Source organism: Protopterus annectens, chromosome 7.part1 (assembly GCF_019279795.1).
Source record: "Protopterus annectens isolate FY-2018-M chromosome 7.part1, PAN1.0, whole genome shotgun sequence".
NCBI lineage: Eukaryota > Metazoa > Chordata > Ceratodontiformes > Protopteridae > Protopterus > Protopterus annectens.
Window position 1 is genome coordinate 325161673 of NC_056740.1, and position 18187 is coordinate 325179859.

The window sequence follows — 18187 nt, forward strand, 5'->3', positions numbered from 1 at the left end:
TGTTTCTGCCTGTCCCTGTGTGTCTGTATGTGTGTTTGCTGCCTGTCCCTGTGTGTGTGTGTTTGCTGCCTGTCCCTGTGTCTGTCTGTGTGTTTGCCTGCCTGTCCCTGTGTCTGTGTCGCCTGCGGCTACCTGCCTGTCCCTGTGTCTGTGTGTGTGTTTGCCTGCCTGTCCCTGTGTCTGTGTGTGTGTTTGCCTGCCTGTCCCTGTGTCTGTCTGTGTGTTTGCCTGCCTGTCCCTGTGTCTGTGTGTGTGTGTGTTTGCCTGCCTGTCCCTGTGTCTGTGTGTGTGTTTGCCTGCCTGTCCCTGTGTCTGTCTGTGTGTTTGCCTGCCTGTCCCTGTGTCTGTCTGTGTGTTTGCCTGTCCCTGTGCATGCCTGTGTGTGTGTGTGGGTATGTAGGAATTGTGGGTAGGGTAAAGAATACACTTGCTGAACAGTAGCAGCAGCAGCAGCTGATGTGGTACCAGTGTAACAAAAAAACTATCTGTAAACCCTTGGAGGGGGGTCTGTGAAATCTGAAACAGTTGAGAAAGTTGAGAGATTACTGGTGGTAATAGTACAGCTAAGGGTCTGAGCAGAGATGAGTTAAATACGAGGAGACAATCCTGTCAGCAAGGACTGCCTGACTTGCCAATACAACTCCAGTGTAGGTTTGGTGGACTTCGCTAGAAGATAGATATTTTACTCTTTTTCAGAGGGCTGCCTAATAGAGTATAGAGGGTGTGTGAGGCAGAGTAGACGGGGTTTTATACCAAGTGAATGGAAAATGGCTATGGTCATTCCCCTGCATAAGGGAAGACCTTCCACAGGCACAGAAGTCTGGCCAGCCTCATATGAAAAACCATGGAAATTCTTATCATGCAATTAATTGATCCAGAAGTAGGCATCTCCAAACATTAGACTCATCTCCGTTTGGATTTGCCAGGGACAGGTTATGCTTCATCAGCATGGGGGATTTTTTTTAAAGGTCAACAAAGCAACAGATGAAGGCAAAGCAGTACACATCATAACTTGACCCGACCCCTGTGTCACCCACTGGATTGCCAACTGGTTCACAGATATGATACAAGAAATCAAAACGGGAGAAGTCATCTCCACAAAGAGTACAGTCACCAGTGGTGCCCCCCCCCCCCCCCCCCAGGTCCTGTGCTAGGACGTCTCCTGTTCGGCATCTACATTTCTGAAATAAAACCCAGTACCAAAGGGCTGTGACTGACTATATTTGCAGATGACTGCAAGGTGGGAGCAGTTACTGAATCCCAAATGACTTAGCCATCCTGCAGGAAGGTGTCTCCCAAATGAGTAACTGGTGTCAAAATCATGGACTGAAACTAAATGCCAAAAAATGCAGTATTGTGTCTTTTAGGTATTCCTCTACCCAGGGGACTACCACATTGACAATATATGAACCTAAGAGTTAACTCGGTTGTTCAGGACTGGGAGCTTATGTGGACAGTGACCTAACATTTGACCAGCATGTGTCCATTGTTGTAATAAAGGCCTTCTATATTGTACAGCTTATAAACAAATGGATTGTGTGTAGATCTCCAGATGTCCATCATTGAATATAATGCCCCTTTGGAAGGGATAAAAGGCCTAAACAATGTCTTACATGGACCGACTCACAGACACTTGTTCTAAAATGCACACGCTCATCCATTTAGTAACTTATTCCCTCCAGTACAGCTGTTTTGAGTGTGGCCCTTTAACTCCCAGTGGATATAGCGTCTGCCTTTAAAAAAAGTAAAGTTATCGCCATACAATTCTAGCAAGTACTCCTTGACAGATACCAAATATCAATATGATTGTTTAACATCAAATATGCTTCAAGATGAAATATTCTGATACCGTGCATGTAGCATGGTTTTAAAATTAATGCAAATATGAAAAAGCAATACTTTATGCCTAGAGGCACAGTAGGAGGTAACTGCAGAAATGCCTGGAGGTGCACATGGCTGTAATGAATTAATACACACACAGAGCTTTTGGGTTCTACCCTTCATCAGTGGTTGAGTGTGTTTATTTTGGAATTTGTTTTTTGTGACTGATGTTGGTTACATTCCAATTTAGTTTACCGCAGTATTCCTTTTACTTTTTGCCTTAACTGTATACTTGTTTTGTAATACTCTTTTTGTGGCAGTATTTTTCTTCCTGCAAATTACTTAATTCATAATGTACTCAGTGCCTTTAGACACTGTTGGGCAATCTTTTGACTTCTAATTCTTTATAGTTGTGTGTGTTTTGTTTGTTTCTGTGTTTTTTTTTCTGCTACGGATGTCTGTACATCTTAAATTTTTATGGTATTCTCATAATATTAGCATATTTCTGTGTCTTACATTTATTCGCCACACGGCACCGGCTAATACATTTTCAAAGTCTGTCTTAAACGCAGTTCAAACCTGGTCAAGACCAAAAAATACTCCACAAACCAAGTATTCCTTTCTCACATTACTAACAGGAGTCCACATTCAGCAACTTTACATGTTCTTCGTGTTTCACTGTTGCAGTCATTACATTTGGGTAATCTGCTGGCAGGTTGCCCTCGGTCGGCCTGAATTCCAAAGTCTTGGGTCCTGCGTCAGTTGCCGTCTTCTCTTCCATGACGTCAGGTCGCCAGGGATATAAAACATGCAGCCAATGCCATTTTCTTTAGTCTTTCTTGCCGTGTGGTGCCTGAAGCAGAAGCATTTCGCAAGTGCTGGTCGGCCGACTACTGAAATATTCCAGTTTGAGTTTCAGAACCGAAGTCTTCACTAAAGCCAAGTACCCCATTGGGGAAACTTTTTTTTCTTGTTTTTTACCGATGTCAGAAAAAGTTAATAATTGCATTACTTGTGGGAAGCAAATACCTCATAAGGATTTCCATTTGTACTGTATTCCTTGCCTAGGCCATGATCACAAAGTGCCTGGCTGTCGGTTTTGTGCTAGATTTAACCAACGCACTATTAGGTGTCAGTATATTTTTGCATCTAAGTATTTTCGAAACAGATTTAACTACCCAGAAATGTCATCTGATAGCAATCCGACTACCGGAGTACATAAAAAACACAAAGAAAAGGACAGAGAAAGGCAGTCAAGATCCAAAACAGACGACTAAGCTTCTCCTAAGCCAGTCGCCGGTTCGCTGGTACTCGGTGAGGTGCTTTCGCAGCCCCTGATACCTGCTACCTTCGAGTCGCAGACCTCTACCGACACCCATGTGGTGTTCGGCATGCCGCAAGATACTCAAGGTATTGGACCGACGGATGTATCTCCCTCTGATATCTCCGGAGCCGCTGAGCAGGCACCGGCTTCTGAGTGTGTATTCAGACCTCAACATTTATATATCAAACCGACGAAAGCTGCAAAGACATCTTCTAAAACTAAAAAAACAATGCCTGAGCCACGTGCACAGGCCTCTATGCCTAAAAAACAGATGATCAAAATGGCTGAAGACCTTATTACCTTGATCAGTGGTACCCATCCCCCTCCAGATAAGAGGCCTAGGCAAGACACGGACTATGAATCTTCAGATCAGGTTTCCATTTCTTCTGATTCCTCTTCTGATCAGGAATTATCTTTACCTCCCTATGAGGATTCTGATGCTGAGGAGACTGTTCCATCACCATCTCCTCCTGAGGATTATTCATTTGGAGAAACCTTGCATACTTTGAGGGAGCATTTTCACTGGGAGAGTCAAGACTTCTCAGAATCAAAAAAGAGGCTCCGGGATTTCCTTCTCCCTCAGCACAAGCCTTCAGCCATTCCCCCTCTTTTAGACGTTGTGGGTGATGTGTTTTCGGAGTCAAGCCTGACCCCTGACTCCTTACCTCCGGCTCCCAGTAAGCCTGACAGATATTACAGGGTCCCTGACTCTCTCATACATTTTTATTTAGAAACCCTGCTGCTGATCCTGAAGTTATTTCACAGGGTCCAAAGGGTGTTAAGGCCTCAACAGCAAAAAACCCTACCCCCTTCGACAAAGATTCAAGGCACTGGACAGATGGGGGGGGAAATAGGTTTATACATCTGCACCCATGGCAATCAGGGCCTTAAACTGTCAATTTCATATGCTTAAGTACCAACAACATGTTATGGGATTGCTGAAACAGAAAATTATGTTGATTTCAGAATGTGCAGAAAATAAAGAATTGCAGGAATTATTGCATGCAGCTGAACAAGTTGGAAAGCGTACTCTGCAATGTGGTTTTGATTCTTTAGAGGCCTCCTGCAGGGCCACAGTTACTGGATCTGTGATTAGGAGGCATGCCTGGTTAAAGTTACAAAATTTGCCAGATCATGTTAAAGCTAAATTCCTAGATGCACCTTTACAGCATGATTCTCTGTTTGGTATTAAGGCAGAAGAGGTTTTAAAGAAAATGGAAGACAAAGCCAAGTCTATGCAAACTGTTAAAAATTTCTTACAAATGCAGCCACCAAGATTCAGTAGACACTGGCCCACAAAAAATTGGTCCTTTCCTGTGTCAGACGGAGCTCAAAGGGGCAAATCCAGACGCCCAAGAGTTCCAGGTACCAGGCTCAAGACTCATACAGGTCAAAGCAATGGGGAGCATCCACCTCTAAATCTGGAGGAGATAAAGTGCAAACCTACAGAAAGCAATCCCAATGACTTCCCTCTGCCTACAACCATGCACTTATCTTTTGGCAGCACCCATAGGGGGAAAAGTAGCACTTTCTGCTCAAAATTGGCAGTTAATAACATAGGACAAGTGGGTACTAAACAGCGTATCACAGGAATACAGATTCCATTTCCACAGTCTGCCAATGACAAATGGTTGGCCAGATCTGCCAAAACAATGGTTAGAGGCACAGAAACAGGTTACGTCACTCATGGATATGGGGGCCATTCAGACTGTACCAGAACCGGAAAAAGGACATGGTTTTTACTCAAGACTGTTCTTGGTACCCAGAAAGGACAAGGCCTGGCGGCCAATACTGGATTTATCAATTTTGAATACATACCTGGGCATCCCAAAATTCAGAATGCTCACTTTACAACAGTTTCTGTCCATGCTGGGCATGAATGCTTGGCTGGTGACTTTAGACCTAAAAGAGGCATACCTGCATGTCCCAATAAGACAGTCGGGCAGAAGATACCTCAGATTCAAGGCTTGCTTAATGCATTACAAATTCTCTGCACTGCCCTTTGGCTTATCTACTGCGCCCAGCGTCTGTACAAAGTGCCTGGCACCAGTAATTGCATTTTGCAGACGAAGAAGTATTCAAATATATCCCTACTTGGATGACTGTCTCATTCAAGAAGAGAACAAGGACACTCTTCTACGACACCTGGCCTTTGTGAAAAGGCTTCTAACATGCCTAGGGTACACAGTAAACGAAAAGAAATCGCAACTGGTACCCTCTCAAAATAAAACATTCCCGGGTGCAAGCTTGGATACAACTGCCCAGATGGTTTACCTCACGCCAGACAAACAAAGACAACTGACTACTTACTTCAAACTGATGGCAACAAAACCCAGTCTTCTGCAAGGCAAATTCTGCAGACTCTGGGCTTCTTGGCATCCTGCATCCTACTAATTCCATATGCAAGACTGCATATGAGGAAACTTCACTGGTACCTAAAAAGTTTATGGAGTCAACATTCTCACAGTCTGGAAATGATGATTCCTCTCATTCCCTGCCTGCAACAGGCGTTTCTATGGTGGGCAAAGGCCTGTCACCAAAACATGGGCTGGCCCTTCACTCTACCCCCTGTCAGCTAAACCTTAACAACAGACTCATCAGATTATGCCTGGGGGGCCCGCATGGCAGGAAGATGCATTCAGGGCATATGGGCACCGAATCAAATGCATCTACATATCAACCAGAAAGAGATGCTAGCTGTTCAAAATGCCCTAACAGCCTTCAAGGACTTACTTCAACCAGGACAACTACTGATTAAAGATGGACAGCACCACAGTCATGTGGTATATAAACAAGCAAGGAGGCACACACTCATACCCCCTTTGCAGATTAGCCATGACACTGTGGGACACAGCTTTGACCTACCAAATACATCTTCAAGCTCAATTCCTGCCAGGAAAACAAAACACTCTGCAGACGATTTAAGCAGAAACCTTATGGATCCTCACGAGTGGAAACTAAATCCACAAGTCTTCAGCATGATAACAGAAAAATGGGGGAGCCCAGACATGGATCTCTTTGCCTCTCCTCAAAATTATCAACTGAAAAGATTTTGCACAAGGATTTATCACAGACAAGCATGTAAAGTTGACACGCTATCCTGCAGTTTACGCCTTTCCTACCCAAGGTCCTCCTAAAAGTCAGAGTAGAGAAGCTAAAGATGATATTAATTGCCCCGGACTGGCCCCGCCAATACTGGTACCCAATCCTAAGGAACTTGTCTCAATACCCAGCTTGGACCTTGCCTCAAAAAACACAGCTACAGTCCCAGCAAAACAATCAGATCCTGCACTATCAACTACATACTCTGAACCTGGCAGCATGGCTAATCCTGTAATCATACAAACGGCACCTCCCAGTAAAGCTTGGATGTCATTTTGGAAGCCGGAAGGTCTTGTACTAGAAAATCTTATGCTGACAAATGGAAGAGATTCTGTGCTTGGAATCGAGCACAAGGAACTGATACAGCAGAACCACATATTCCTTAGATATTACAATACTTAACTGAGATGCTTGACAAAGGCCTATCTTTCTCATCAATCAAAATCCATGCCTCTGCCATTTCGGCTCATTACAATACAGAGCCACCAATTTTTTCTCATCCTTTACTAAAGCAGTATCTTAGAGGAGACAAAAATGTAAGGCCTCCTAGAAGATCAGCATTACCTGCATGGGACCTCAATTATGTGTTGGAAAAGCTCACCCTGCCTCCATTTGAACCAGCTGCTACCATAAAGTTCTTATCATGGAAGACAGCTCTGCTGCTAGCAATTACTTCAGCAAGAAGAGTTTCAGAGCTACAGGCCCTCGTGGCTGTAGAGCCTTTTATCATATTTTACCCAGACAGGGTGTCTCTGAGGACAAATCCTACTTTTATGCCTAAGATCGTTTCCAGTGTGGCTCTGAACCAAACAATTCATCTGCCAACTTTTTATCCAAATCCGCAGAACAAAGGGGAGAGAGTTCTGCATTCCTTGGACGTACACAGACAGCCAAGATTCTACTTGAGCAGGACTAAAGCTGTAAGAAAAGCTGAGCAATTACTAGTGTCATATGCTGCAGGGTCAGAAGGAAAGGCTATTTCAAAGCAGACAATTTCAAAGTGGATAAGCCATTGCATCCGTTTCTGCTACTTACAACGTGGCAAACCTGTGCCCAAGGGCATTAGGTCTCACTCCACCAGGGCTGCAACTACTTCAGCAGCCTTTCTCAGAGGAGTCCCAACCAAGGACATTTTAGAGGCTGCTACTTGGAGCTCTGTTCACACCTTTACAAAGCATTACCATTTGCTTCTCTACTCTAAGTCCAGGGCAGGCTTTGCCACTGCAGTGCTGCAGGGCCTTATAGCCTCACCTAATGCTGTTTAGCTCCAGCCTCCCACCCATAGCTTTGGGATTCTACCCAAATGTAATGACTGCAACAGTGAAACACGAAGAACATAGTACAGTTGTGTACACTTACATAAATGTAGATGTTTGAGTGTATTCACTGTTGCAGTCCAGGTTACCCTCCCGCCATCCCCCTGTCATTCTACAGTCTAGCTTTCCTTCTCTATCTTTTACAACCTATGTGGTGTATTTGCTTGTAGATGAAGGTAAAGTTTCTATTGATGCATGTATGTTGTTGTATCTTTCGGCTTTTCCCGGTTAGGGGTCGCCACAGCGGAACTCCGGTCCGCTAATGATTGGCAGTAGATTTTTACGTACAGAGTTGCCAGCCCTGATGTACAACCTTCAACGAAGGTATGCCCACTCACGCATGTCTCCACACAGAAGACGCTTTAGCTGAAAATCGAACAAGACAACGTCTGACTGTGAGGCGACAACGCTGCCACAGCACCACCACTGCAGCCTATTGATGCATGTATATATATATATAAATATTTATAATATTGCTACCTTTTTGGGGGCACCTGACATTGGGGGCAAGAAAAACTAAAGAAAATGGTGTCGGCTGCATGTTTTATACCCCTGACGACCTGACGTCATGGAAGAGAAGACTGCAACCGACGCAGGACCCAAGACTTCGGAATTCAGGCCGACTGAGGGCAACCTGCCAGCAGATTACCCAAATGTAATGAATGCAACAGTGAATACACTCGAACATCTACATTTATGGTACGTGTACACAAATGTACTTTTTTTGGGGGTGCAATTTAAGTTTGTCCATGCTAAACGTTTAGACTAAAATAGCTCTGATGGGAAAGCATTAGATTGAAGGTGTATGGTTTAGCCCTGGCTTTTGCCAGGGAAGCCTTTAAAGTCTGGTAGTTTATTACAGGTGATTTAAGGCTGCAATTTGTTACACAGCCCAGAACTGCTCCAAGCTTTTAACAGTCTCGAAACAAATGTGCCCACAGTTTCTTTTTTTTAATGTTTTTCAGTTTGATTAGAATGTGCAAGCTAATAAAATCACTTCACAAGTAGAATTACCTTCCCATGGTAGTACACGCAGTTTGCATTATGCTTCATTCTAAGTAAAGATAAATGTTGCCATTTTACAGTAGGCAGTCATTTGCAATGAATGCAGAATTCACCAGCACAGTCTTAACCCAAAGATTTTCGTAATCAAGAATCCACTTTGTTTCCATCACCCTCCATTGTAAAACTGTCTCTATTTCACCAGCTGATAGTTTATACAAAGCCATCAGTCCCAGCTGAAGTAAAGGAGAACTAGTTCTGTCCATAATCTTTACTTACTGTGAGTGTGGCCTACCTGAGACTTGGGAATCCACTTCTGTGAAGTTCCTCCCTGATATGATCAGCTTTCTGACACTGTGTCAGCAGGAGAAATCCACACACTGGATCCATATATTCTGTGCAAGCTGAGGTAGGGGCATTTTTCTTGTGTTAAGCATCCACAAGCACAAGCTAGAAATTGTGTGCATAACTGCTTCCACAAAATAATTTAGAGAAGCGTTATTAAAAAAAAAAAAAAAATTCACAGCGGAGGTATTTTCCAGATTCAGATCATTCTTTTGCTCCGTTGTTCTTGGAGTGCCCAGACTTAAGATCATTTCTTGTGACAGCTGCTCTGCCCCTCTGATGTAATTTATTTATTTACATAAGTTTATGGCAAAACTTTAGGACCAGTTTAAGATGTATGAATGGGGTGAACACTCAGCATGAAGTCTTCAAGAGAAGTTAGTATTTGTCGTAATGTGGCTGTCTGAAAGGAACTCCCAAAGTAGGTCACATTTTAACCTCTGTTCTTTCCCATCAGTCATGGCCTTGGTTTGGTATTTTTATCTGTATTGCATGCTTTTCTTTTTTATTCATTTTGGAAGGGTTGTCCTAAATATGCCTCCTCACAGATTTAGAGGATAACCCGCTTGGTTTTATTACAGTATTGAAGGAAATTTGCAGCAATAGTTTAGTTTTGTCAGAACTGTTAATATACTATTTCAGTTGTTCTGCCCATTGTAGCTCATATTAGTATTATGTAATTATGTAACCATGCTAATAAGCAAGCACGCAAATACATTTTCAGACCAAAAAAAGCAGAAGTTATACTTTTATTTTTATTCAAATTGCAAAGGTTAAATGGACAGATTTGATCTGCCAGCATGCTGCATATCTCATGTACAAATGGTATTAAATCAGATGTTGGCCTTCTTGGTATTACTTCTCCTTATGAATATATTTTGTGGTATTTTTATGGCTTTGTTTATGCAAGTGTTTTTATATAAAGTTGAAAATAAGTACACAACAGAGTCTTTCTTGACTGTAAGCATACCTCTCAACCTCTTGGCACAAGAAACCTGGACAAAGCCTAAAATTTTGGGGGCAAGGCCCAAAATAGGGACAGGTTTAACATTTTGTTCTTATAAACTTAGAAAGTTGCCAGAATGACAGGTTTTGTATTAGCATGTATTTTCTGAATAATATGAAGTCTGTAACTCAAATGATTTTCATTACTTAGTGACTTCAGTCCTCAGTGATTTGCCAGAAAACCACAGATTTTCTGAGGGACAGACCAAAAATATGAGACAAAAATCTGGACATTCTGAGAATCTGTACAGTTTAGAGGTATGGCTGAAAGATAAAATGTTTGATGTTTCTCTCGAGATCTTCATAGGGTTACTACCTTCTTAGGAGTTCGCTGCAGTTCTAAACATCAGTCTCTTCATAGGTTCTAGCTACCCTTCCAAGCTTAGAAGACTAATTTCCCATAGTGGATGGAGTGGGAAGATGTGATGAAAAACTAGTATTTGTAACATGATGCTATGGAAGTTTTTTATGCAGCAGAGGTGGTATTTCTAGAAGATTTTTAATAGCTTTTGTCTTTTTATGGAGTCAGTATTACCAAATTACTTAAAACCTGTTATATAAGGAAAAAAAAAACACATGAAAGCCATGCAAGATGACTTCTAATGCTGATCCATTTAGCAGAAAGTATTATTCATCCAGCACCACAGAGTGAGTGCACTGTAATGGAAATTAAACAAAGCCGTCCAGTGCTAAGACTATATGATTCTTTCTCCAACAGGCCCAGGGAGTTATTGGTTCAAGTATCGATAAGGCCACAGGAACTCTCTTGTATAGTGCTGCAGCCCGCCTCAAGGACCAAAAACGACTAGGATTCCTAGTGGAATACATTGCAAAGAAGAAAATTGTTAATGATCTGCAACCAACTAACTGGTGAGTACACTGGTTTACATTACATAGATAGATTTATTCTCCAGAGTATTCCATTAGGTTTATATTGCTGTAATCATTACTGGTTTTGTTTCTTTTGCAGCTAAAGTAAACATATTCGTGTAACTATTAGTATTACATAAACTACCACATTTGCCATTATTCAGAGTGTTTAAGTCTTGGAGGTAACCCACTTCACCCACAATCAGTAAATGGACAACTTTCACCTATACTTTTTGCCATATCGAAATGTGAGTGGCTGCTGTGTATATATTTGTACACAGCGCTGTATAATGTAAATACATGGATGCCAAAGTATGCATTTTCTTTGAACAAGTGCATTTGTCAAAAATTGTTGGTACCTGGGTCATGAAGTTGTCTTGCAACTGCTAATTTAAATATTTTTGATAAGGGTTATGCTCAAACAAATCCTGCATGTGAGAGGTTCTTCAAAACCCACCCCTTTACTTAATCTACCCAACTACAGGATCGCATGACAGTGAAGAAAGAGGTGTCCCAGTTATCTGTAATTTCCAACAAGATGTGATTCTGACAACCTGTTACTTTGTGCTTTTTTTTTTGTGTGTGTGTGTGTGTGTGTGTGTATATACACATGTCTGTGTGTATGTATATATAACATATATACTCTTGCTTATGCACACATACATAGAGAGTTTGTGTGTACATGGGTGTTTTGGAGTGTAAGTGCAGTATCTGGTGGTGTGGGTTTTGGAAACAAATTCTCATACTCCATAGTACCAGATATTTCCTGATGCCCCATATGTTCAGTAATGTATTTATTTTTAAAGTAGCTTTTTGTGTACAGTACTAATTTTCATTTATTTCAGTGGACTGTGGTATTGTACTTTTTCCACAGGTAGACATTATCAGTGCTTTAGTTGGGTCGTTATGAAAGATGTATAGGTTTCATTGGAGAGTAAGTGTACTGGTTTTTTTTTTTTTTTTTTTTTTTTTACTTCACATTTTGTATTTTTATGCTGTAGGTAAACTTTTATTTTATTTTCATGACTTTACACATAAGAGCTTGCTGGGTTAGGTTTGTGGAGAGTCCCAGCTTGATTTGGGACATAATGTGGTTGACAGTGATCCCGAAGCTTCATGGCAAATTTTGGAGGGAACTTCTGCAACTTGGACTAGTATGAAGAACTGGTATTTGAAAGACTTTTGATTTTTGCTTTTGTTTATGTATCTTGAAAGAGTTTGCATGGATTTCTTTAAAAGGCAGGTGAGTGTATATGTATGTATATATACAGGCATTATTGCAGGAAAGATGCTTCATTTAGTTTATTGCTTTGAGAGATTTTAATTTTGTGTTACATTTGTAGCAGGCTTAGATAGTGGCCCTGATTCCAAAAGACTTACTCTGAGTGTAAGTTACTACTTTGACTTGAGAGTAGGTGCTCTGAAATCTGGATGTTCTTCGTGTTTCACTGTTGCAGTCATTCTTGGGTAATCTGCTGGCAGGTTGCCCTCAGTCAGCCTGAATTCCAAAGTCTTGGGTCCCAAGGCCGGTTGCTGTCTCCTCTTCCATGATGTCAGGTCGTCAGGGGTATAAAACATGCAGCCGACTCAATTTTCTCCAGTCTTTCTTGTTGCGCTATGCCCGAAGCAGAAGCATTTTGCAAGTGCCGGTCGGCCGACTACTGAAATATTCGAGTTTGAGTTGCAGAACCGAAGTCTTCACTAAAGCTAAGTACCCCGTTGGGGAAACGTTTTTTTTTGCTTTTTACCAATGTCAGAAAAAGTTAATAATTGTATTACTTGTGGGAAGCAAATACCTCATAAGGATTTCCATTTATACTGTATTCCTTGCCTAGGCCCTGATCACAACGTGCCTGGGTGCCGGTTTTGTGCTAGTTTTAACCAACGCACTATTAAGCGTCAGTATATTTTTGCATCAAAGTATTTTGGAAACCGATTTAACTACCCAGAAATGTTGTCCGATAGCAGTCCAACTACCGGAGTACATAAAACGCAAAGAAAAGGATGGAGAAAGGCAGTAGAGATCCAAAACCGACGAAGCTTCTCCTAAGCCAGTCGCCGGTACTCAGTGAGGTGCTTTTGCAGCCCCTGATGCCCGCTACCTTCGAGTCGCAGGTCTCTACCAACACCCATGTGGAGTCAGGCATGCCGCAAGATATCATGGTATTGGACCGACGGATGTATCTCCCTCGGATGGGCCCAGAGCCGCTGAGCAGGCACTGGCTTCTGAGGGTGTATTCATACCTCAACATTTGTATATCAAACTGACGACAGCTGCAAGACCAAAGACAAAAGCAACATCTAAAGCTAAAAAAAACGATGCATGAGCCACGTGCACAGGCCTCTAGGCCTAAAAAAACAGATGATCAAAATGGCTGAAGACCTTATTACCTTGATCAGGGGTACCCATCCCCCTCCTGATAAGAGGCCTAGGCAAGACACTGATTATGAATCTTCAGATCAGGTTTCTATTTCTTCTGATTCCTCTTCTGATCAGGAATTAGCTATGCCTCCCTATGAGGACTCTGATGTTGAGGAGTCTGTTCCATCTGCATCTCCTCCTGAGGATTATTCATTTGGAGAAACCTTGCATAATTTGAGGGAGCATTTTCACTGGGAGAGTCAAGACTTCTCGGAATCAAAAAAGAGGCTCAGGGATTTCCTTCTCCCTCAGCACAGGGCTTTAGCCATTCCCCCTGTTTTAGACATTGTGGATTATGTGTTTTCAGAGTCAAGCTTGTCCCCTGCCTCCTTACCTCCAGCTCCCAGTAAGCCTGACAGATATTACAGGGTCCCTGACTCACATAATTTTATTTAGAAACCCTGTTGCTGATCCTGAAACTATTTCACAGGGTCCAAAGGAGTTAAAGCCTCAACAGCAAAAATCTCACCCCCTCTGGACAGAGATTCAAGGGCACTGGACAGATGGGGAAAAAGGTTTATACATCTGCAACCTTGGCAATCAGGGCTTTAAACTGTCAATTTACATGCTTAAGTACCAACAACATATTATGGGATTGCTGAAACAGAAAATGATGATGATTTCAGAATGTGCAGAAAATAAAGAATTGCAGGAATTATTGCATACAGCTGAACAAGTTGGAAAGCATACTTTGCAATGTGGTTTTGATTCCTTAGAGGCCTCCCTGCAGGGCCGCAGTTACTGGATCAGTGATTAGGAGGCATGCCTGGTTAAAGGAGCAAAATTTACCTGTTCATGTTAAAGCTAAATTGCTAGATGCACCTTTGCATGATTCCCTGTTTGGTATTAAGGCAGAAGAGGTTTTAAAGAAAATGGAAGACAAAGCTAAGTCTATGCAAACTGTTAGCCTTCTTGCAAGTGCAGCCACCAAGATTCAGTAGACACTGGCCTCACCAAAATTGGTCCTTTCCTGTGTCAGACAGAGCTCATAGGGCAAATCCAGATGCTTTAAGGGTTCCAGATACCAGGCACAAGATTCATACAGGTCAGCAAGCTGATGGCTTCCGCCTCCAAATCTGGGAGGATAAAGCGCAAACCTACAGAAAGCAATCCCAATGTCTTCTCTCTGCCTACACCAAGCACTTATCTTTTGGCAGCACCATAGGGAAAATTAGCACCTTTGCTCAAAATTGGCACTAACCCAGGATAAGTGGGTACTAAACATCGTATCACAGGCATACAGATTCCATTTCCACACTCTGCCAATGGCAAATCGCCAGATCTGCCGTTGTGTAATCAATGGGCAGAGGCACAGAAACAGGTTACGCCCTCATGGATATGGGGGGCTATTCAGCCAGAAACAGTACCAGAACAGGAAAAAGGACAAGTTTTTACTCAAGACTGTTCTTGGTACCCAGAAAGGACAAGGCTCATGTGTCAATACTGGATTTATCTATTTTGAACACTCTACCTGGACATTCCAAAATTCAAAATGCTGACTTTGCAGCAGCTTCTACCCATGCTGGGCAAGAATGCGTGGCTGGTGACTTTAGACTTAAGAGGCATACCTGCGTGTCCCAGTAAGACAATCGTGCAGAAGATATTTTAGATTCAAGGCTGGCTTAATGCATTACCAATCCACTGCACTGCCTTTTGGCTTATCTGCTGCGCCTAGGGTCTTTACGAAGTGCCTGGCACCAGTAATTGCATTTTGCAGACAAAGTATTATACAAATATATCCTTACTTGGACGACGGTCTCTTTCAAGCAGAGAACAAGGACACTCTTCTCTCGACTACCTGGCTTTTGTAAAAAGGCTTCAACATGCCTAAGGTACATAAAACGAAAGAAATCACAACTGGTACCCTCTCAAAAGATAACATTCCTGGGTGCAAGCTTGAATACAACTTATGCTTCATTCTAAGTAAAGATAAATGTTGCCATTTTACAGTAGGCAGTCATTTGCAATGAATGCAGAATTCACCAGCACAGTCTTAACCCAAAGATTTTCGTAATCAAGAATCCACTTTGTTTCCATCACCCTCCATTGTAAAACTGTCTCTATTTCACCAGCTGATAGTTTATACAAAGCCATCAGTCCTGTGCTTCGGAAGTAAAGGAGAACTAGTTCTGTCCATAATCTTTACTTACTGTGAGTGTGGCCTACCTGAGACTTGGGAATCCACTTCTGTGAAGTTCCTCCCTGATATGATCAGCTTTCTGACACTGTGTCAGCAGGAGAAATCCACACACTGGATCCATATATTCTGTGCAAGCTGAGGTAGGGGCATTTTTCTTTTGTGTTAAGCATCCACAAGCACAAGCTAGAAATTGTGTGCATAACTGCTTCCACAAAATAATTTAGAGAAGCGTTATTAAAAAAAAAAAAAAAATTCACAGCGGAGGTATTTTCCAGATTCAGATCATTCTTTTGCTCCGTTGTTCTTGGAGTGCCCAGGCTTAAGATAATTTCTTGTGACAGCTGCTCTGCCCCTCTGATGTAATTTATTTATTTACATAAGTTTATGGCAAAACTTTAGGACCAGTTTAAGATGTATGAATGGGGTGAACACTCAGCATTAAGTCTTCAAGAGAAGTTAGTATTTGTCGTAATGTGGCTGTCTGAAAGGAACTCCCAAAGTAGGTCACATTTTAACCTCTGTTCTTTCCCATCAGTCATGGCCTTGGTTTGGTATTTTTATCTGTATTGCATGCTTTTCTTTTTTATTCATTTTGGAAGGGTTGTCCTAAATATGCCTCCTCACAGATTTAGAGGATAACCCGCATGGTTTTATTACAGTATTGAAGGAAATTTGCAGCAATAGTTTAGTTTTGTCAGAACTGTTAATATACTATTTCAGTTGTTCTGCCCATTGTAGCTCATATTAGTATTATGTAATTATGTAACCATGCTAATAAGCAAGCACGGCAAATACATTTTCAGACCAAAAAAAAAAGCAGAAGTTATACTTTTATTTTTATTCAAATTGCAAAGGTTAAATTGACAGATTTGATCTGCCAGCATGCTGCATATCTCATGTACAAATGGTATTAAATCAGATGTTGGCCTTCTTGGTATTACTTCTCCTTATGAATATATTTTGTGGTATTTTTATGGCTTTGTTTATGCAAGTGTTTTTATATAAAGTTGAAAATAAGTACACAACAGAGTCTTTCTTGACTGTAAGCATACCTCTCAACCTCTTGGCACAAGAAACCTGGACAAAGCCTAAAATTTTGGGGGGCAACGGCCCAAAAATAGGGACAGGTTTAACATTTTGTTCTTATAAACTTAGAAAGTTGCCAGAATGACAGGTTTTGTATTAGCATGTATTTTCTGAATAATATGAAGTCTGTAACTCAAATGATTTTCATTACTTAGTGACTTCAGTCCTCAGTGATTTGCCAGAAAACCACAGATTTTCTGAGGGACAGACCAAAAATATGAGACAAAAATCTGGACATTCTGAGAATCTGTACAGTTTAGAGGTATGGCTGAAAGATAAAATGTTTGATGTTTCTCTCGAGATCTTCATAGGGTTACTACCTTCTTAGGAGTTCGCTGCAGTTCTAAACATCAGTCTCTTCATAGGTTCTAGCTACCCTTCCAAGCTTAGAAGACTAATTTCCCATAGTGGATGGAGTGGGAAGATGTGATGAAAAACTAGTATTTGTAACATGATGCTATGGAAGTTTTTTATGCAGCAGAGGTGGTATTTCTAGAAGATTTTTTAGTAGCTTTTGTCTTTTTATGGAGTCAGTATTACCAAATTACTTAAAACCTGTTATATAAGGGAAAAAAAACCACATGAAAGCCATGCAAGATGACTTCTAATGCTGATCCATTTAGCAGAAAGTATTATTCATCCAGCACCACAGAGTGAGTGCACTGTAATGGAAATTAAACAAAGCCGTCCAGTGCTAAGACTATATGATTCTTTCTCCAACAGGCCCAGGGAGTTATTGGTTCAAGTATCGATAAGGCCACAGGAACTCTCTTGTATAGTGCTGCAGCCCGCCTCAAGGACCAAAAACGACTAGGATTCCTAGTGGAATACATTGCAAAGAAGAAAATTGTTAATGATCTGCAACTAACTGGTGAGTACACTGGTTTACATTACATAGATAGATTTATTCTCCAGAGTATTCCATTAGGTTTATATTGCTGTAATCATTACTGGTTTTGTTTCTTTTGCAGCTAAAGTAAACATATTCCGGTGTAACTATTAGTATTACATAAACTACCACATTTGCCATTATTCAGAGTGTTTAAGTCTTGGAGGTAACCCACTTCACCCACAATCAGTAAATGGACAACTTTCACCTATACTTTTTGCCATATCGAAATGTGAGTGGCTGCTGTGTATATATTTGTACACAGCGCTGTATAATGTAAATACATGGATGCCAAAGTATGCATTTTCCTTGAACAAGTGCATTTGTCAAAAATTGTTGGTACCTGGGTCATGAAGTTGTCTTGCAACTGCTAATTTAAATATTTTTGATAAGGGTTATGCTCAAACAAATCCTGCATATGAGAGGTTCTTCAAAACCCACCCCTTTACTTAATCTACCCAACTACAGGATCGCATGACAGTGAAGAAAGAGGTGTCCCAGTTATCTGTAATTTCCAACAAGATGTGATTCTGACAACCTGTTACTTTGTGCTTTTTTTTGTGTGTGTGTGTGTGTGTGTGTGTGTATATACACGTCTGTGTGTATGTATATATAACATATATACTCTTGCTTACGCACACATACATAGAGAGAGTTTGTGTGTACATGGGTGTTTTGGAGTGTAAGTGCAGTATCTGGTGGTGTGGGTTTTGGAAACAAATTCTCATACTCCATAGTACCAGATATTTCCTGATGCACCATATGTTCAGTAATGTATTTATTTTTAAAGTAGCTTTTTGTGTACAGTACTAATTTTCATTTATTTCAGTGGACTGTGGTATTGTACTTTTTCCACAGGTAGACA

At 41.3% G+C, this 18187-nt stretch overlaps 1 protein-coding gene across 1 annotated transcript in view; it reads left to right on the forward strand.

Moving 5' to 3' along the window:
• The window catches only part of QARS1 (glutaminyl-tRNA synthetase 1), a 1547311-nt gene that overhangs the window by 16588 nt on the left and 1512536 nt on the right, over nt 1-18187 (forward strand). The window contains exon 2 of the mRNA XM_044078737.1: nt 17157-17304. Within this exon, the coding sequence (XP_043934672.1) occupies nt 17157-17304 (148 nt within the window). The remainder of the gene's footprint in view (nt 1-17156; nt 17305-18187) is intronic.